This window comes from Dermacentor variabilis, chromosome 5 (assembly GCF_050947875.1).
Source record: "Dermacentor variabilis isolate Ectoservices chromosome 5, ASM5094787v1, whole genome shotgun sequence".
Taxonomy (NCBI): Eukaryota; Metazoa; Arthropoda; class Arachnida; order Ixodida; family Ixodidae; genus Dermacentor; species Dermacentor variabilis.
Window position 1 is genome coordinate 203,154,637 of NC_134572.1, and position 21,748 is coordinate 203,176,384.

General features: G+C 46.1%; 1 protein-coding gene across 1 annotated transcript in view; it reads left to right on the top strand.

Annotated features, from left to right (window-relative positions):
- Positions 1 to 21,748, top strand: part of mRpL32 (mitochondrial ribosomal protein L32) — a 61,121-nt gene that overhangs the window by 11,048 nt on the left and 28,325 nt on the right. The window contains exon 2 of the mRNA XM_075693915.1: positions 346 to 534. Coding sequence (XP_075550030.1) covers positions 346 to 534 — 189 coding nt within the window. The remainder of the gene's footprint in view (positions 1 to 345; positions 535 to 21,748) is intronic.

A 21,748-nucleotide genomic window follows, 5' to 3' on the forward strand; every position in this document is an offset into this window, starting at 1 on the left:
CCCATTCTTAAAGAAGCGATGCTTAATAGGCATGTGTACATAGGATGCGGGGGTTGAGAATTGAAGAAATAATGCGACTTTTGTGACACCAGTCCCGCTTTTTTAGGGAAACTCGAGGCCGCAGTAGGGATGAAATATAATGGCTACACTCGTAAGTCTTTGTGGGACATTTCAGGCACTTATCGTATTTTTCTGTGAATTTTCTATTAATCATTGAGGCAGTAGACTTTACAGTCTGCTTACTAGAGTAGTGATACAGAAAAAGACGAAGTGCATTTTCTGCCACATGTGTTGATTGAAAATGCTCGAGGACAGGTGCAACGTGCATTCCTTATGATAATGCAGGCTGGAGCCCCGCACTTGTGGCTGACCTCCCAGATCGGGGTGTGGTGTGGGCTGTGCCTACTCGTCGGGTCAGCCTGGAACGCCGCTTGATGCGTCGCATCTCGCACCCCTTCTTCCGCATCAAGCCCAAGGACTACATCAAGAGCTGCAACATCTGCGGCCACTTCCATCTGGCCCACAGCATTTGCGGTAAAACTTCACTTTGCATCAAGGCATAATTTCTTAACCGCACTTGTCAACTTCTGCGTGTAATCTAATTCAGGCCTACGTAAACGTAATCATCACTACAGAATGAAATATTTTCATGATGCTCCCCAATGCTCTCTACATTACTGCTGCGATTGGGCTGTCTAGACTGCAAGCTTTCTGTTGCATTAAACAAAATAGGTGCTATGAATATTCGTTATCAGTCCCTTGCATAGCTTTAAGATTAGGGAAATCTTAATGGAAATTGTCAATTTTTGGATGAACAGCTTGAGCCAGAAGAACAAGAAACCACATAGCGTTGGCTGTGACGTGTAGCGTTGACTGCGAGGAGGCTCATAAGCCCCCGTATGAGTTTTTCTTTTTTTTTTGCTGTAAGTTTTCACTCGTTAAATTTTAATTTGGCTTAAGGTGGGGGTACAACAGCAGTCATCTTGCGAGCGATTCGGGTTCCACCATTAGGCAACGCCCTTCATTTAGGAAAAAAAGAATGCTCTTTGCTGATTCAACACAGGTGGGGTGACAGGAGATCTGCTTTGGTTGGGAAAAATGTGTACCCCACCCAACCACTTACATTTCGTGAGTGACGAGCACTGCCTTGACATGTGCCGTAGTCGTTTTGTAGTTGCGTAAAGTGTAAATTGGAGTACAGCTGAACATTGGCATGACAAGTTCCTTCTCATGGTGAAGTATTCTGGTCGCCTGCATTGATTAGGGTTTATTTTGTGGTAAATGTAGCATGAGGGAACAGCATACGAAAGAAAAGCACATTCGTCCATCCACCCAGAGTAAATCCGCAGAGCAGTCCACTGTCACCTCCTATCCTGACATTTAGGGTTGCATTCCTGACCATCACGATGCTGCCGCGAGCAAAGGATGAGCAAGCAATGTTATTTGTGATGCTGAGCACAAAACTGAGAGGGTTCTGCTGGTTGGACTGTAACGGTCTTGCAGATAGCTGAACATAAGCCAGCAGGGGTAAACAGCTGTGGACAGCTTAGGGAGAGGCAGAGTGAGAAAGAACAAAGAGTAAAAGGGCTATATATATATAGGGGTTTTCTTCAAAGTTCAGCCCGCAGGACCCGACGTAACATACGCAGGAAAGAGACGACGAACTTTTTGGAAGACTTCTGTTAACGTTTTCGGCTGGTGGACCAGCCTTCGTCAGAGTACAGTAACGCATGTACAACACATACACAGCTTTAAAGGCACCGTATCACGAGCAGCGGGCGCGCTATCTACACTGACTAGACCATACACTGCGAATCATAAATCATTATCATTGCGCATTATAAATGATTGTCCATGACACGCATTTTGGAATATACAAAAAATGAAATGCAGATGTGTTCACGATACAATACATACAAACATGACTCTCAAGTAAGTGCCAGCGGTTACAATGGTTATGTGTAGTGAAAACAAGATGACTTACACATGCAGATACAAAGGCGTGACGTTTGGCACATGGCATCTCTAAGTGCAACCTCGAATTATCTAAAAAAGTAATATGTTAAGTGTACAACTTCGAGCCAGAGCGACATATGTCAAAAAAGCCACATGTAAAATAAGACACAAAAAAGCGCTGAAATCATGTGTGTACACTGTGTGGGAAGTGTATATTTGTGCTCAATCTAAAGTTAGACAGGTTAGTTTTCCTTTGTTTTCATTTATTCCAGACGAGACAGTGTTAAATTTGTGAATCAGGTAAGATTCGCGAAGCTCGCGGTCATGGTTGGTGCGGAATCCAGATTCGAGTATTGTTACTTTGAGATTATTAAATGAGTGGCCCGGCATGTTAACATGTTTCGAGAGTGGTAGATTTGGTTGGGATTTGGCATGTGACCTGTGGTTGTTAAAACGGATCCTGAAAGGTGTTTCAGTCTGGCCTATGTATTGCATGTGGCAAGTGCCACACTCGAGCAAGTACACTACGTTATATGAATCACAGTTGAAACTGCCTTTAATAGTGAACATGAATTGGCTGGCTGTGCTGGTGGCAGTTAATGTAGGCATTATATGAGCGCAGACTTTGCAACGTGGTTTATTGCAGCGGCTGCAACCGGTCGGGTTAGAAGTGGCGATTTTTGAAGACGTTAGTATGTCACCTATGTTTTTCGAACGTCTATACACGACACGAGGTGGCTCAGGAAAAATGGCTTTTAACCTGTCGCTTTGGGTAAGAATGTTATAGTGTTTGCGGAGTATGTCTGAGACCTTAGGGTTAGATGCGGAATGTGTGAGTATCAAATTAGTCGACTGGGAGCCACTGGGCTTGTTTCTGCCTTTAAGAAAGTCCATCCAGTCATATCCTGCCGCTCGGTGTATCGCGTCATCGATCATCTTCTCTGGATATTTACGGTTGAGAAGTTTCTTTTTGAGTTCCTGGCAACAAGAATTAAAATCGCCTTCTTCGGAACATATGCGCTTAAAGCGCTGTGCCTGGCTATATGGAATCGCAGTCTTACAATGACGCACGTGGCTGCTTTCAAAATGAAGAAATTGATGATTATCAGTTGGCTTTTTGTAGAGTTTTGTGATTAGGCGTCCATCGGCAATGGTAATCGTCACGTCAAGGAAGTCTACAGATGACGGTGAGTAATGATGTGTGAATTTGATAGCGGGGTGTGCCTAGTTGAATGCCGCAATGAAGTTTAGGAGTTCCGTTTCGCTATGCGTCCAAATACAAAATATATCGTCGATGTAGCGCTTAAAGTAGATCGGTTTTAGTCGTACACTATTAAGGAACGCGTCTTCGAGCACTCCCATAAAAACGTTCGCATAGTTGGGGCCTATTTTAGTTCCCATCGATGTCCAACTAATTTGTACATAATGAGAATTATTAAATTCGAAGTTGTTAAACTCGAGAACTAACTTAAGCAGAACCTCGAGGGTTGAGCTATCAATCGGGCTATTACATTGGAGGTGTTCATAGGATTTCAAGACAGCCTGAATGCCATCCCTATGGGGAATATTCGTGTAGAGGGAAGTGACTTCCATCGTTACCAGAAGCGTGCCTTCGGGAACGGTTAGATCTATTATGTCATTAAGAAAAGCATTAGTATCCTTAATGAAAGAAGAAAATGTGGCTGGAATAAATTTGATTAGACTGTCGACGTAACGAGAGATGTATTCTGTGACTGTTCTGATGCCGGATAAAATGGGACGGCCTGGATTACATGGTTTGTGTATCTTGGGCAGCAGGTAAAAGCGCCCGGCTATTGGACTAAGTGGGATCAAGGATATATATATATATATATATATATATATATATATGTGTGTGTGTGTGTGTGTGTGTGTGTGTGTGTGTAGAAAATTATCAGTCATAGCTCTCGTAGTATAGCCCTCTGGGCCGTTTCTGTTTCTTTTTTTTCGACAGCAGTCCTATTAGGGTTATTATAATTACACGAAGGTATTTCGCCCTCGTCAGCAGCAGTCCTTGAGATGGTTACTCTGGCGGCTAGCTTCTCACGCTATGCGTGCCGCCCTCGCCCCTGTTTAAGCTTTTCCTAGACGCTAGAGTTACACTATGTACGCGCAACCTTGAGCGATCGGAAAAACACGTTTTCTGCTCTTGGCCGACGGGAATGGGAGGCTTTGTTTCCGGACGCAAAGCCCTCCACGTCTCAGTAAGGTGCCTGGTGGTGGTCTCGTGCGGACGGTGACCTCTCGGTGAGCGCATATTTCTCCTCATTTTTTAAAAGGTTCAATACTTAGAAGCATTTGTCTCTCAAACCATACTTATTTCAAGGGAATTTTTCACGTCTCAATAATTTCTCTCGTCGTATTCGAGTGCAGATTGCCGTGTTAGCGTTTGTTAATGAAGCTTTCCCTCAAGTCTAAATATTTTAAGGCAGTTTGTCGTGTGCGTATCATGGCCTCGTACGCTTATATCGCCTTCCGCTTCTCTACCACCGCTTCTCTATACCGTTTCTCTATGGCGCTTCAAAGTAACCTGGGGCCTGACGAACCAACCGACTGAGCTATCTTTCCGGGCAACATCGAAGGGTCACGAGTTCAAATCACCTGTTCTCTTCCTCTTTTCCCCTTTTTTTCTTCTTTTCTTTAAATGTATTTTCTTTTATTTTATCACTGTACGGGAACCCTCCTAATGAAAAATTATATATATCCTCAATTATGTATAGCCGCAGATGTGCAGGTCATAAATACCAGGTTCTCTAGCCGAGTGCCATCCATGCGGTATAACCGAGCTCAGATTGGTCCACCTTGACTGATCAAATAAGGCACCACTGTAGGTTAAATGAGGCGTACAACTCCTGCGGGACCCGCCGTGGTTGCTCAGTGGCTATGGTGTTAGACTGCTGAGCACGAGGTTGCGGGATCGGATCCCGGCCACAGCGGCCGCATTTCGATGGGGGCGAAATGGGAAAACACCCGTGTACTTAGAATTAGGTGCACGTTAAAGAACCCCAGGTGGTCGAAATTTCCGGAGTCCACTACGGCGTGCCTCATAATCAGAAAGTGGTTTTGTCACGTAAAACCCCAAAATTCTTTAATTTAACTCCTGCGGGGACGGTAGAGTATCCGCCTCCCGTGCAAGATGACCGTGGTTCAAATCCCGGTGCCGCGCAATTCTCCACCGGAAAATACAAAAAAAAAAAAACCGTGTGTTGAGAAAATTGCACAAACAGGCCTGGAGTGCGGCCTGATCCCGGTGACCAGAACCGGTAACGCACTCTCTCACCAGAGCAGGATTGGTCACCCTGGTGCAGTACTTGGCCACAACCTCCTATATGAATACAACAATCAAACCCCGGCCCTCAGTCCCCAGCAGCCGCGAAGCAACTGACCACGGCGGCGGTCAGATCTGTGACGCAGCAGAGGGTGCTAAGAATACCTGCCTCCGGACAGGCCGCCATTGGAATCTGAACCTGGCAACGTTTAACGTTAGAACGTTATCTAGTGAGGCGAGTCCAGCAGTGTTATTATAGGAATTAGAGGGTAGTAAATGGGATATAATAGGGCTCAGTGAGGTTAGGAGGACGAAAGAAGCATATACAGTGCTAAAAAGCGGGCACGTACTGTGCTACCGGGGCTTAGCAGAGAGACGAGAACTAGGAGTCGGATTCCTGATTAATAAGGAAATAGCTGGTAACATACAGGAATTCTATAGCATTAACGAGAGGGTGGCAGGTCTTGTTGTGAAACTTAATAAGAGGTACAAATTGAAGGTAGTACAAGTCTATGCCCCTACATGCAGTCATGATGACCAGGAAGTCGAAAGCTTTTATGAAGACGTGGAATCGGCGATGGGTAAAGTCAAAACAAAATACACTATACTGATGGGCGACTTCAATGCCAGGGTAGGCAAGAAGCAGGCTGGAGACAAGTCAGTGGGGGAATATGGCATAGGCTCTAGGAATAGCAGAGGAGAGTTATTAGTAAAGTTTGCAGAACAGAATAATATGCGGATAATGAATACCCTTTTCCGCAAGCGGGTTAGACGAAAGTGGACGTGGAGGAGCCCGAATGGTGAGACTAGAAATGAAATCGACTTCATACTCTCCGCGAACCCTGGCATCATACAAGATGTAGGCGTGCTCGGCAAGGTACGCTGCAGTGACCATAGGATGGTAAGAACTCGAATTAGCCTTGACTGTAGGAGGGAACGGAAGAAACTGGTACACAAGAAGCCAATCAATGAGTTAGCAGTAAGAGGGAAACTATAGGAATTCCGGATCAAGCTACAGAACAGGTATTCGGCTTTAACTCAGGAACAGGACCTTAGTGTTGAAGCAATGTACGACAATCTTATGGGCATCATTAAGGAGTGCGCAATAGGAGTCGGTGGTAACGCCGTTAGACAGGAAACCAGTAAGCTATCGCAGGAGACGAAAGATCTGATCAAGAAACGCCAATGTATGAAAGCCTCTAACCCTACAGCTAGAATAGAACTGGCAGAACTTTCGAAGTTAATCAACAAGCGTAAGACAGCGGACATAAGGAACTATAATATGGATAGAATTGAACAGGCTCTCAGGAACGGAGGAAGCCTAAAAGCAGTGAAGAAGAAACTAGGAATAGGCAAGAATCAGATGTGTGCGTTAAGAGACAACGCCGGCAATATCGTTACTAATATGGATGAGATAGTTCAAGTGGCTGAGGAGTTCTATAGGGATTTATACAGTACCAGTGGCACCCACGACGATAGTGGAAGAGAGAATAGCCTAGAGGAATTCGAAATCCCACAGGTAACGCCAGAAGAAGTAAAGAAAGCCTTAGGAGCTATGCAAAGGGGGAAGGCAGCTGGGGAGGATCAGGTAACAGCAGATTTGTTGAAGGATGGTGGGAACACTGTCCTAGAAAGATTGGCCGCCCTATATACACAATGCCTCATGACCTCGAACGAACCGGAATCTTGGAAGAACGCTAACATAACCCTAATCCATAAGAAAGGGGACGCCAAAGACTTGAAAAATTATAGACCGATCAGCTTACTGTCCGTTGCCTACAAAGTATTTACTAAGGTAATCGCAAATAGAATGAGGAACACCTTAGCCTTCTGTCAACCAAAGGACCAGGCAGGATTCCGTAAAGGCTACTCAACAATAGACCACATTCACACTATCAATCAAGTGATAGAGAAATGTGCAGAATATAACCAACCCTTATATATAGCTTTCATTGATTACGTTTGATTCAGTCGAAACCTCAGCAGTCATGGAGGCATTACGGAATCAGGGTGTAGATGAGCCATATGTAAAAATACTGGAAGATATCTATAGCGGCTCCACAGTCGCCGTAGTCCTCCACAAAGAAAGCAACAAAATCCCAATAAAGAAAGGCGTCAGACAAGGAGATACGATCTCTCCAATGCTATTCACAGCATGTTTACAGGAGGTATTCAGAGACCTGGAGTGGGAAGAATTGGGGATAGAAATTAATGGAGAATACCTTAGTAACATCCGATTCGCTGATGATATTGCCTTGCTTAGTAACTCAGGAGACCAATTGCAATGCATGCTCACTGACCTGGAGAGGCAAAGCAGAAGGGTGGGTCTGAAAAATTCATCTGCAGAAAACTAAAGTAATGTTTAACAGTCTCGGAAGAGAACAGCAGTTTACGATAGGTAGCGAAGCACTGGAAGTGGTAAGGGAATACATCTACTTAGGGCAGATAGTGACCTCGGATCCGGATCATGAGACGGAAATAATCAGAAGAATAAGAATGGGCTGGCGTGCATTTGGCAGGCATTCTCAAATCATGAACAGCAGGTTGCCACTATCCCTCAAAAGGAAAGTGTATAACAGCTGTGTGTTACCAGTACTCACATATGGGGTAGAAACCTGGAGGCTTACGAAAAGGGTTCTGCTGAAATTGAGGACGACGCAATAAGCTATGGAAAGAAGAATGATGGGTGTAACGTTAAGGGATAAGAAAAGAGCAGATTGGGTGAGGGAACAAACGCGGGTAAATGACATCTTAGTTGAAATCAAGAAAAAGAAATGGGCATGGGCCGGACATGTAATGAGGAGGGAAGATAACCGATGGTCATTAAAGTTTACAGACTGGATTCCAAGGGAAGGGAAGCGTAACAGGGGGCGGCAGAAAGTTAGTTGGGCGGATGACATTAAGACGTTTGCAGGGACAGCATGGCCACAATTAGTACATGACCGGGGTAGTTGGAGAAGTATGGGAGAGGCCTTTGCCCTGGAGTGGCGTAACTAGGCTGATGATGATGATGATGAATATTTATAAATGCTGTGGGAAGTTCTGCATTGGCAGCGCTGCCCTCCCCTAGTTTTCGGCACATACATAGGGTGCAGCCGGGTGTTAAGAACAGACTGCTCTAGAAAGTTGCACAGGCTTTGATGAGCTGCATGGCCACAGTAGACTCTTCAGCACTATCCACGCATGTGGTAGTAGCAGTAGCCCAACATACCCTCGCGTTTCATGGCCAGACCTGTCTCCTTCCCCGAGACGTACAGTCTCGTCTGTACAGGCCGTGGAGACAAGCTTACACATGTGTTTTGCCAAGTGCCTACGAGCTAGGCTATCTTAGTACATGAGTAAAATGGGAAAGTATTGGATCAAAAGATTAAAACACGTACGTTGTTGGGCTTGTTGGTTTGAATCCATGATAGTGTGTAAGCGGGACTGAACGAGGACGTAGAAAGAAACAGATAGAGACAGCGCTACTTTAAACCATAGATTTTATTTTGCACGCATCAATCATGGGAGCGGAAAATAATGTGAACCGTACACGGGTGCAAGGCGGTACGATTCCTCAGTTTATCTTTGTAACCATTGCAGTATGTTTTCACCATGCCTGGGCTCCTCCTCACCATTTTCTTTCATCCAGCTACTGATTGTGTTGACTCGTTTAACGTTTAACTGTGAACCCTCTTTGCAGTTGTTATGTAAGCAGTGCCATTCTTGAAATCCGAAAGCCGCTGCTTGTTAACAACTTGCGATCAGAGCGCGCAGGAAGCAAGGAGGGCTCACGGGCGGCAAGTCAAATGCGAGCTCTGCCGAGGCATCGCTTTGGAAGCCCCCAAAAGGTGCCTTTTGAAAAATTCGGGAAGGTTGCCGAGGCAGCATCTCAGCCTGAGAAATCCAGAAGAAATGTTTGGACGTGATCGCTACATACTTCCCTCTGGCTTGCACGAGAGAACCGCATGGCCGTCAGCCTTGTTTCCTTTACGCAAAGCTTGCTGACATCCTTCTCCAAGGCATCCAGATGCTCCACATAGTGAAGTAGAAGGTCCCTCGCGAAAGCAAGCCCATCTGGGACTCTCTACAGACTATCTATAGACAGAATCATTTACAGACCTCCCGCGGGGTCAACGTTGAGGCAGCCTGCCCTACTGCATCAGCGCTGCCGTCGTGGTCATCACTGTCGCTATCCGATGCAAGCACATTTGCCACGATCGCCTCATTGGTTAGAAGCACTTTGTTTTCAAATCTCTAGCAGGGTGCTTTCTATTCACCAGCAGTGTCGTGCATTGCCGATGTTGAGTGGGCGGATCAGCCATCTTCCGTTTTGGCTGCGAGTCAAACGAGGCTGAGAAACATGGCCAGTAACGACTTCGACGCAATGAACAAAGACAAGCACGAGCGACTTAATCAGTTAGCAGAATTGGAATGAGGGCCATAGAATCAAGAACCAATTGTGAGGGCCCAGCGAGCAATTTGGGAGCAGCACTGGCAGCGTTGTCAGCGCAGTTGCCGCGGTTCATTCGTGTTTCGGAGGGTGGCGCGGCGCAGAGCTATGGGCGCAGGCCATTCATGTTCGGACGGGAGGCTGGCGTGCATCTCGTGGAGAGGAGCGTGTGGCGGCAGTCGAGGTGGCGGGCGATTGTGCAGTGGCTCGCATTTTACCTTTTCTCTTTTCAAGGATTTCGCGCTCCATTACTTTCTACATGGACACCCAGCAGCCAGACTTTGTGAGAACCAATAACGCAGCACATGGGCATAGTAGCAAGCGGGTTATTTCCGCATAGGAAACATACAAAAGTTGACGGTGCAGCAGCTTTTCATTGTTATGACCGATATATTGTTAGAACCGGTATCGCTATAAGATGGTTCGACTATAGTACACACTACATAGTTTACAGTAAGCAATAATGTTTTGTTTTAGGATTGATCGCTTGCACCATTCTTGTACCATTTTTGATATGCAGCCATGAACCAAGCTATTGCCGTAACCACAAATAATGTTTGCACATTACATATGACTGCACGTATTTCGTTCGCGGCGTTGCCTGGTGTGCCATACACTTCTCGCAGTTATTTTTACGTAGCACATCTATGAAGTGCAGCTGCCGCAACATATTGAACTTGTGACACTGAGATCAGCAGCACAAGTTTGTTTATTATTCATGTTTCCGGTGGAAAGTGCCAGACGAGGTGATAAATATAATTTCATAGAAGCACAAAAATAGTAAAATCCTGTGATGCGACAGTCGAACACGTGTGTACAGCCATGTGGGGTACGTTGTCCTGTTTTCGGAGCAACAGCGCCTCTGTTAGAGCTTGAATGATTGATTGAATCCCTTTATTGTAACAAGAATGGCTCAACAACCTGGTCATTTGGAAGGAGGGGAAAAGGAAAAGAAATCACATTCGTTGGTCAATGCTGATGGTGCACGCGAAGGCCCATAGCGATAGCATAGTGTCCTTAGCGCAAGGAGCACTTTCAGGTAAAATTCAGTCCCTCCCTCAAGCACTTGGTATCCGGAGTGCCAACACAATCCCACAATGGATGGTGAATAGTTGGGCTGGCACTAGTGTTACATGTTGAGCATATCATTAGTGAGGTCTCGATAACTCATCCATATCTTTGTGTCCTGTGCACAAGCTTATGACGGAAAAAAAAAAGAAACTGTCGAATGATGCCGTGGACGTGACAAAACTGACGACGCAAATTAACCGGGCGACAGGAAGCTAATGCATGAGACATTAAGCTGCTTAGTGCAAGTGTTCTGTGCTCGCACTGCAAGTTATATTCCATCTCATTGCACGTATCAGTGCAGTGGAAGCTATGGGTTCAACCAGGAAAGAAAAGAAAAAAAAGCGAGGACAAGGTTCTTTTATTATGCACTTCTAATCACCACCACCGTGAAACCAGCTGAATGGAAGTTTCAGGCAAGCTTTATTAGCGCACGATAGGCAATCCCTCCTCGCTTCGTGTTGCATGCATTCGACTCTTCACTACTTGGCTGGTGCGTGCCCTAGCCTTGTCTGCACTGCACCAACCTAGCCAGCAACAAGTAGGCAGCAGGAACATGCAAGACGAATGGAAGGCATTATGGGTGTGACCAGGAGCTCTTGTTGGAGAAATCTAAAACGTTCACAGCTGAGGTAAAATATTGCAACTCGCGACATTCGAAGGGACAGTGATCTCGATTCAGTGATTTCGTTATGTTCATGTAGTTGGCACTATGTCATAATTTCCTCTGTAGTGATGAAAATAGTCTCGATTTCTCGGTTTTCCGGCAGCATTTTGTTGTTATTCATGTGCATGAGGATACAGAGGGGCCACACCTGCTAATTTTTCAGCAGCGTGTGCTCAGAGTTTGTCGCACTTCGAAGGTTATGTTAACTTTTGTGATATTCACTGGGAGAAAAATAAAATAGCAAGCTCATCTGCTGCGGCGTTACCGCTTGTTTTATAGAAAAAGTATATGTTGAGATTTGGATTGAAGCTTCTAGTTTCTTAATGTGAAACACCAGCCTCACGTCTTTAATAGTTTCCCACAAAAATCGGCACAAGTACTACACAGCATTCTCAATATTGCCTAACTGCGGTCGCATTATTAAGAAAACTATTAAACACACATAAATGAAAGTTTGCATTCTAAGTCGACATTCTTTTAGCCATAGACTGCTTTATCAGGGCGCCGCCATTTTGTGACCACAGAGCAGTCCATTGTCTGGCCCTGTGCTCATATGTGGGAGCATGCTAAAGGGTGCACAGGGAACGTACTGTTGACGACGAGTGGCAAGTTTTCTTGTTTTCCTGAGAGGTTTCAACAAGTTTTTGAGATTGGGAAACTTAGTATGTCGCTACTAAGCTTTGAGCTTCAATGTAGCCGCAAAATCGAATTCGATGTACAGGCACTGCCACACTCTGCCCGCGGTCTAGATAGGAGGCGAGCCAAGTCTGAACATTGTTGACACGTAACATACGTGCCACATGTTATTGTTGTATGTTTAGCATTGAACTCTATTAAAGTATCACTCAAGTGGCAACAATCAGAGGAGTTTCCATGTGCCATGCAGTGACCCACACTAGTGTACGCCCCAATCCTAGCAACTATGGAAGCTCCGAGTTAACAGGTTTTGCTGGCTTTTGTGCTCCTAAAATCTTTGTGGAGCAATTCTAAGCAATGTTTACCTGGTACCCAAACATCAAGCTTTACACAATAGAGAAGTGTAATACAACTAGACCGGATGGGCCCTTAACAGAGAGTACTCAATAAAATGACGTGGTGACAATGGCCACGAATATGCCTCTATCAACCAGATGCATTTAAAAAAATGCGCACACTTAGGTCTCGAGTGGTGCCTGTGCAAGGGCACATTGCCAACTTGAGATAGCTGAAAAACGAACAAGTACTCTTTGTAACAACCTTATTTTCTGAAGTAAGAGACAGCTTGCAATGCACGGCTTTGGCCAGACAGCTTGTCAGCAAGATTCTGAAGCACGGGAGAGCCCAGGCGAACTATACCAACAGCTGGCACATGGTAGGCATGGCTTTCAGTACAGAGCGGAAAAGCACACACCTTCATTTTCTTCACGAACTGTTTCATAATATTGTGTATTACATCACGGTCATCACCATCATCATCCTGGTTACACCCACTGCAGGGCAAAGGCCTCTCCCATACTTCTCCAACAACCCCGGTCATGTATTAATTGTGGCCATGTCGTCCCTGCAAACTTCTTAATCTCATCCGCCCACCTAACTTCCTGCCGCCCCCTGCTACGCTTCCCTTCCCTTGGAATCCAGTCCGTAACCCTTAATGACCATCGGTTATCTTCCTTCCTCATTACATGTCCTGCCCATGCCCATTTCTTTTTCTTGACTTCAACTAAGATGTCATTAACTCGCGTTTGTTCCCCCACCCAATCTGCTCTTTTCTTATCCCTTAACGTTACATCCATCATTCTTCTTTCCATAGCTCGTCGCGTCGTCCTCAATTTAAGTAGAACCCTTTTCGTAAGCCTCGCAAGTTTCTGCCCCGTAGGTGAATACTGGTAAGACACAGCTATTATACACTTTTCCTTTGAGGGATAATGGCAACCTGCTGTTCATGATCTGAGAATGCCTGCCAAACGCACCCCAGCCCATTCTTATTCTTCTGGTTATTTCAGTCTCATGATCCGGATCCGTCGTCACTACCTGCCCTAAGTATATGTATTCCCTTACCACTTCCAGTGCTTCGCTACCTATCGTAAACTGCTGTTCTCTTCCGAGACTGTTAAACATTACTTTAGTTTTCTGCAGATGAATTTTCAGACCCACCCTTCTGCTTTGCCTCTCCAGGTCAGTGAGCATGCATTGCAATTGGTCCCCTGAGTTACTAAGCAAGGCAATATCATCAGCGAATCGGATGTTACTAAGGTATTCTCGATTAATTTCTATCCCCAATTCTTCCCAATCCAGGTCTCTGAATACCTCCTGTAAACACGCTGTGAATAGTATTGGAGAGATCGTATCTCCCTGCCTGACGCCTTTCTTTATTGGGATTTTGTTGCTTTCTTTATGGAGGACTACGGTGGCTGTAGACCCGCTATAGATATCTCTCAGTATTTTTACATACGGCTCGTCTACACCCTGATTCCGTAATGCCTCTATGACTGCTGAGGTTTCGACAGAATCAATCGCTTTCTCGTAATCAATGAAAGCTATATATAAGGGTTGGTTATATTCTGCACATTTCTCTATCACCCGATTGATAGTGTGAGTATGGTCTATTGTTGAGTAGCCTTCACGGAATCCTGCCTGGTCCTTTGGTTGATGGAAGTATAAGGTGTTCCTTATTCTATTTGCGATTACCTTAGTAAATAGTTTGTAGGCAACTGAAAGTAAGCTGATCGGTCTATAATTTTTCAAGTATTTGGCGTCCCCTTTCTTATGGATTAGGATTATGTTAGCGTTCTTCCAAGATTCCGGTGCGCTCGAGGTCATGAGGCATTGCGTATACAGGGTGGCCAGTTTCTCTAGAACAATCTGCCCACCATCCTTCAACAAATCTGCTGTTACCTGATCCTCCCCAGCTGCCTTTCGCCTTTGCATCACGGTCAACTTCTACCAGAATGTTGGTTGCCAAGCATGATCATCTTAAAACATAGTTGACGGACTCGAATGCGCACTTTTCGTTCATATCCCAATTTGATCAGGGGTGCTACCCACTTCATCACAGTGTGCTCTCTGAAAAAATCTTCTGAATCTGTCTTTCAGGCTGTGAATCTCTCAGACATATCCAAACACATTCCCAAACCTACAAAGATACAGAAAAATGTACCCACTAAGATATTTCGGCATTTTGCCCCGGGGGGGGGGGGGGGCACACGCCCCCACATCTCATGGGGGTGCGGGGGCAAACCTCAACACTTGAAGAAGCTTAGTACGTCGTTTGAGCGGTGGCAGGTACAGCTGACTGGCGACACCCTGGCGGGCCAAGAAGCCCTCGTTCAAGAAGTTTTTCAAGCAGCCATGGCCAATGGAGTCCTGGAATGAGGATGCCACGCACTCGACCTCGAGAGCAACGACCTCTATGGTTGAAATAAATGTTGTCTCTCTCTCTCTTCTGAGTGTACAGGAGACGAAGCTGATGGTGTCAAGTCGGTTCTGTTTATGCTGGCGATCTAAAGCCCATCCTTATCTGCTAATGCAGCAGCAGAGTCCACGAAGTTGTCGCGACTTAAGATGCACTTCACATTCGCTTCCAAAAGTTATTTTTGCGACCAAATACAGCACTGTGGTAGTCTGTTCAACTTGGTCATCTGACCTGGCAGCAATCACAGATAGAATATGCTGGAATCACACTGCATGTTTGGGTGGATGGAAGGTAGGAGCGTCCCCTTTGAAACGGGTCGATGGCAGTTGCCACCATGCTCAGATTTTTATTTTGCCTTTTATTTTTATCTGTGTTGTGTGTTATTGAATTTCTTGATTTTATTTAAATACGTCTTCCTACCCTTTTAACCTTATGTCACCTGTCTGCTTTTGAGCCACCAATCCTCCAATCGCCTTTTGCTAATTTCCACCGCATATTTATTTACATGACTATTATTATCTCTGAACCCTAGGGCCTCAGGAAGGGTGACTGTGGCCGCATCGACATCGGGTTTGATACCATCACATTTTAGTATTAGGTGTTCCATTGTTTCTACATATTTACCACACACAGTACATGTGTCTTCTTCTTCGTTAAATTTCTTTTTATAGCTCCGCGTTCTAAGACATCCTGATCTAGCTTCAAAGAGTAGGGCACTGCCTCTTGAGTTATCATAAAACGCTTCCTTCCTGATCTGCTGTTTCCAGTATCGATATAGTTCCACACTATGCTTTTTTTCCATTGAATTTATCCAATTTTTACCTTCCGCGTTTTTAACCTGCCGTTTAATGCTCTGTCTTTCTTCGTCCTCGTGTGTGGCATACTTACTGGTTAGCTTCCTAGTTCTTTTCGGCCATTGTGAGTCAACGCTCTTTCTGTATAGGTATTTAAACACCTTAGCTGCCCACCTGTTATCGTCCAATTTCCTCAGGTGTTTTTCGTATAGGATTTTACTCTGGGCTTCCCGTGCTTCGAACGATGCCCAGCCCATATCCCCCTGTACTGCTTCGTTTGTGGTTTTCCCGTGGGCATCTAGTGCCAACCTTCCCACAGCTCTCTGATTTACTTCTAGTCTCGACTGAACCTCTGCCCTTAAGCACAGGACCGCATTCCCGAAAGTAAGCCCCAGCACCATTACTCCCTTCCAAATACCTCTCAGTACCTCATACCTGTTGTACCCCCACAATGCCCTATGTTTCATTATCCCGGCATCTCTTCGCCCTTTTGCTATGAGAGACTGTTCGTGCTTTTCCGGGTACATTTGCCCTTTGTTTATCCATACCCCGAGATATTTGTATTCGGTCACTCGGGGTGTTTCATGGCCTTCTATTGTAAGCTCCTAATCAGTGGTATTGTTGAAAAACATCCCACCGGACTTAGCTGCATTAAAACTGAAACCTAAACTGTCTCCTTCGTCTCCACAGTAATTAACCAGAGTTTGCAAATCTTCCTGGCTATCTGCTAACAGTACAATATCGTCCGCATACATTAAACCCGGTAGTCGTTGCTCAACAACCTTTTCGCCTAATCTGTACGACAGATTATACCCTAGATTGCTTCGTTGTAACCTTCTTTCCATGCTTGCATAAAGCATGAACAGCAGCGGTGATAGAGGACAACCTTGCCTTAATCCTTTGTGAACCTCGACAGTTGTCGTACTCTTAATTCCTTCCCATGTTATTTCAACATTATTTTCTCGATATAGTTCCTGTAGAAAATCACTTACCTCATAACCGATACCTTCAGCTTTTAATATGTTCCGCAGGAGTTCCCTGTTCACGTTGTCGTATGCACCATTTATGTCCAGGAAGGCTAAATACAGAGGTCTATTTTCCGCCTTAGCTATTTCTATGCACTGGGTAAGCACGAACAGGCTATCATCTAAGCGCCTACCACTTCTGAACCCGTTCTGAAGTTCTCCGAGTATTCTATTACTTTCTACCCATGACTGCATCTTTAATTTCACCGCCTGCATCGCCAGCCTATGTATAACTGATGTTATCGTTATTGGTCGGAAGGATTTTATGTTCTTCTTATCACCTTTCCCTTTATAAATCAAATTCATTTTACTCTGTTTCCAGCTGTGCGGAATTTGCTTATTTGTTATGACTGCCTCCAATGCTTTTATCAGCGTTTCCTTGCTTCTTGGGCCAAGTTCATTAATTAACTTGATTGGAATTTCGTCTATACCCGCGGACGTGCATTTTGAAACATTTGCTTCCGCCTTTTTCCAGTTAAGATTGGTCAGTTCTAAGCTGTTTTCTATTATGCTATTCTGTGTTGCTCGCTCATTTGGGGCGATTACCCTATCATCTTTCCTAAACGACTCTGATATAACTGAACCAATGTTGTTCACAGCGTCATCTCCCTCTAAACAATTTCCTTTGGCATCGTGAATCTGTTCCTGTTTTCTGTGATTAGCTTTACCCAGCCAGCTTATATGGTTCCAGAATTTTCTTGACCCCCCTTTAGTTGCATCGCGAACTTCAGCCAGCCAGCGCTCAGAGGACTGCTTTATTTTAGCCTGGACGAGGACCTGTACTTGTTGTTTGTTTTGTCGATAATATTCCCATTTTTGGCCTATTTCCTCTTCAGATGACGGCGCCCTCTTTGCTTCTCTGTGTTCCCGAGATGCCCACCGTCGTTGTTCGATGGCCTCTCTTAATTTCCTTATTCCACCAACCTCGTGGATTCCTCTTTCCTCTCCAGTGGTTTGCTCCTTTTACTTCTTTTATTTTTGTACTAATGAGTAGTTCTAACTGATTATAATCCCACCTTTCTATGGGATGTTTCTCTATTGCTTCCTCTATGCCAGCCGCTATTTGCGCTATTTGTTCGTCATTTAATTTTGCGTACTTTTTGACTTCCCTGCATTTCTCTTTTGAGTAGGGCTCCCAACTGTAGACTAATACGCTTATGATCACTTCCGACGTTGTACTTCCCCTCTTCGTCTATTTCCATTATTGCGAGCTTGCTATACAACCCCTGCGACATTAAACAGTAGTCAATGGTCGTTTGTCTGTTACGAGACTCCCACGTGATTGGTCCATCGCACTTAGTTTCTCTATTTACTATAACTAGGTTGTGTCACTCACAGAAGTCTAGCATCAACTTCCCATTACAATCTGTGTATCCATCCAGATCCTCGATGTGGCCATTCATGTCACCCAGCAGACAAATATCGGCACCTTCTCCAAGCTGCTTTATATCGTCATCGAGACACTTCACTAGATCTTTGTTCTCTTGCCTGCATTTGTCCCCTGTCCCTAAATAAACTACTCCTAGCCATGCCTTTTTACCGGCAATTGTACCTGATACCCAGACATGTTCTTTGCAAGTTAACTTTATTCTTTGCCAATTTGTTCCTTGGTGTATGAGCATACCTACTCCTCCTCCCTTCCTCTCCGTTGTTGTTCTATTGCTCCCTTCCCAGACGTAGCCTTCAATAAACGGTGGGTCTTCCAGATCCCTGATATGTGTTTCGCATAGCGTGTATACACCTACTTCTTCGTCCTTTAACTGCTGTTCTATTTCTAACCACCTCGTTCTCTTTCTACCGCCTTGCATGTTTATGTACCTGATCCTGGTGTTAAATTTCTTTGTAGTTTTCTTCCTGGACCTCCTAGTGGCCATTTTATTGGCGTCAGCCTCTTTTGTTGCACTTTCTACACTGTTTCTACCTACCCCTACGCCCTGAGGCGCAGTGGACCCCCTAAAAAAGCTACTGCCCGACCTGCCAGGCACCAGCCGATCTCGGCTCCTAGCCTTCCATTAAAGTGGATGCCATCTCGTGTAAAGCCTCCGCCAAAGCCTGCTCTATGCACTTCTCTGTTTGTCTGCCACTTCAAATCCTTTCTCCTGGCTTAGCTTTCTTATCTCACGATTAACAGCCACAACGTCCTTGGCAATTGCTCCGTTCCTTCCTTGCACCTCCGGCACTGTGCATACCACGATCTGGACTTGCTGTGCTATCGCCCTTAAATCGTCAACGCCCTCCGCTAATCTTTCCACTACATTTTCGGCTTCACCATTTAAGACATCATTTAGCCCCGCCGCTACCACTACCGAATTGCGCTCTGCAACAGTCTCAGAAAGCTCGCTTTTTGTTTCTCTCAGTACTGCGTCCATTGTCCTGCCTGGGAACGTCCCGACTGCTACCCGCTTATCACCCTTTGCACGCTCCATTATAGCTCTTTTGCACCTCCTCATATTTGAATCACCACCGATTAGTACTAGGGCATTCTTTCCCTCCCTCCTAACTTCGAGGTTATGCTTATCATTGGCTACGAGCTCATTCCTTGGGGTTAGCCTGTTCCCCTCCTCTCCTCGCGCTCGCTGGCGCCCCTGTGGCTGCAGCGTCGCCTCACTCGGGGCGTGTTGCTCTGCTTCACTATAACTATGCCGATTCACCGGCGGCGAGCCGACTCCCGCTTGCTCTGGCTCCTTGCCTCCCACTTCGCCTGTAGGGTCTACCCTACTTTCTGTGCTTTTGCCACCGGCTTGGTGTCCCGACCCATCATTCTTCGCTGCCCGCGTCTCGAGCGCATCGAGCCGCCTATGCAGTTCTGCTCTCCTTTCCCTCTCTTCTCCAAGCTCGGCCACGGTTCTTACTAATTGCGCGGCCTGGACCGCTTCCACCTTGACCAACTCGTCGACTTTCGCCTGCAAAGCTACCCGCTTCTCCCGCTCCTCCCTCAGGTCTGCTTTCAGCTCTTTGAACTTGGTTGTCCAATTTCCTTCCAGTTTTTGGACTGCTTCCCTGACCCCTTCGCACAGCCTGCACGTAAAGCTAGACCCCTCCGCCTCTGCTAAACTCTGGAAACTGGTCTCGTCGAGGGAGCACCAGCGCAGGCACTCGTCGCACTGCACTTGCTCCGCGTCCCCCGCTGCCTTCCCTTTCTTTGGTTTCATCGCTAGGCCTACGTCCTTAGGCTCAACGAGCAAGTCCGCCAAATCACTTCGAAGAGCTAGCTGACAGTTAAATAAGCCTATCAAATTGGTCCCGCATAGCACTTAGGCCTAACGAGGAAAACCGCCAGACCTAGACAAAGCCGGTACGTTTACCACGCTTACCACGACTTCAAAATTTGCCCTCCTGCTCCATGCAACAGAAAACACTTCAAAAACATAAGCTAATAAAAGGAAAAAAGTGTACTTAGCTACGAACGAAGTCGCTGAAGCCTCGACACAGGAGCGTCCGCGGCATCCACCCAACACTTCTTTGCATTGACAGCGCTACCTTTCCAAGCTGCCGCTTAGAGAAAAGGCGATTCGCACATCCCAATCCGTGGAGGAGACCAGTGCGGCACACTGGTTCGGGGCTACTTTCCGTCTCGCCAATAAAACGGGCTATACTGTCTTCAGAATTCAGCTTCCTATAACAAATGTGAGGGCAATCAGAAAAAAAAAGATAAATTTTTGGGACGTCGAGGTCTTCCCTCTTCGTCGCTTCGTAGGCCTGCTGGGTAGCCCAGAGTTGGTCGTCGCAATGGGAGCTGCGCAGGGCAGCGTGCCATCTCGACGAGAGGGTCACGGAATTGAGATAAGGGTATTGATGTTTGCACTCCCATAGCATCTGGGGGAGGGTTGCTGATTGAGTTTTACATATCTTGCACGTCTGGCTTGTGTAGATGTCGGGGTATATGATGTGATAGCGTGGGAGAGAGGGGTATGTATTGGTCTGTAACAGGCGATGGGTGGTTGCCTGTGATCTGTTTAACTTGCGGTGAAAGGTGGGGAAGGTTCTTCTGGCGAGGTAAAATGAATTCACAAGGTTGTTGTATCTTGTAAGGCGGTCGCGTCCTGCGGGTGCACCTGCACTGTCTCCAGCATGGTTGACTAGTCCCTGTGCTACGGAGTGTGTAACATCGTTGAGGTTGGTGAGGTGCGAGTGGACAACGCCGGCGTTTGCAGGGATCCAGACGAGGTGATTTGATTTTCAGACGAATGCGGGGCTTCTAAGATACGGAGTGATTGTTGAGAAATACGACCCTTGATGTAGTTGTTGATTGCTGCGCGAGAATCGCTCAGTATGGTGTGACAGGCTGGTTCAAGAGTGGCCAGGGCGGTTGCCACTACCTCGGCCGTCTCGGCATTTTGGGTAACGATGCTGACAGCATGTCGGAGCGAGCCGCCTGCTATGGTAATCGCCGCAAAGCGCCGTCCATCTTGGTATTCAGCTGCGTCGACGAAGGGGACGCCCGCGGTGTTGGCATAAGCTTTGATGAGGGAGGTAGCTCGTGCCTTTCTGCGTTCTTTGCTGTGGTCTGGGTGCATGTTTTTAGGAATAGGGTCGGCGTGTATCCATTGCTGAATGTCGCGTGGTATTGGGTGTTTGTCTCCATGTTGGCGGTGGGAGGTGATATCAAGCTTGGCCCGTTTCCGTGAGAGTAAGCAGCTCTAGTTTGCATCGACGTTGCACTTCGATTAACTCATCTAGCGTGTTAAACTTGTTTCCACTACCTAATTGTAGCAAAAATTCCGTGCGGGTGTGGTTGGGTAGTATTAAGGCCTGCTTATAGGCTCCTCTGATGATGTCCAGTTTAGTCTTTTCAGCTTTGTATCAGTCGAGAAAGGGCGAAATGTAAGTAATGTGACAGATGATAAAAAATTGGACAAGGCAGATGAAGCGAGAGAGAAACTTCTGGGAGAGGCCGATCCAACGACATGGTGACCAAAGCAGCACCCAAGCACCTGGGGCGAGCTGACCATTGCGATGGCACCGGTCATAACGCTCTTTTTGCAGATGTTGCGAGGCTAATACGCGATCGGGCGACTTGACGCGCCATGTGAGCGCGATCGATGACTTCACGAGAGTACTCAGTGGCAACGCGGGGCACGGAAGGTAGGATGGTGTCAAAGGGCAAAGTGGGGTCGCGACCATACAAA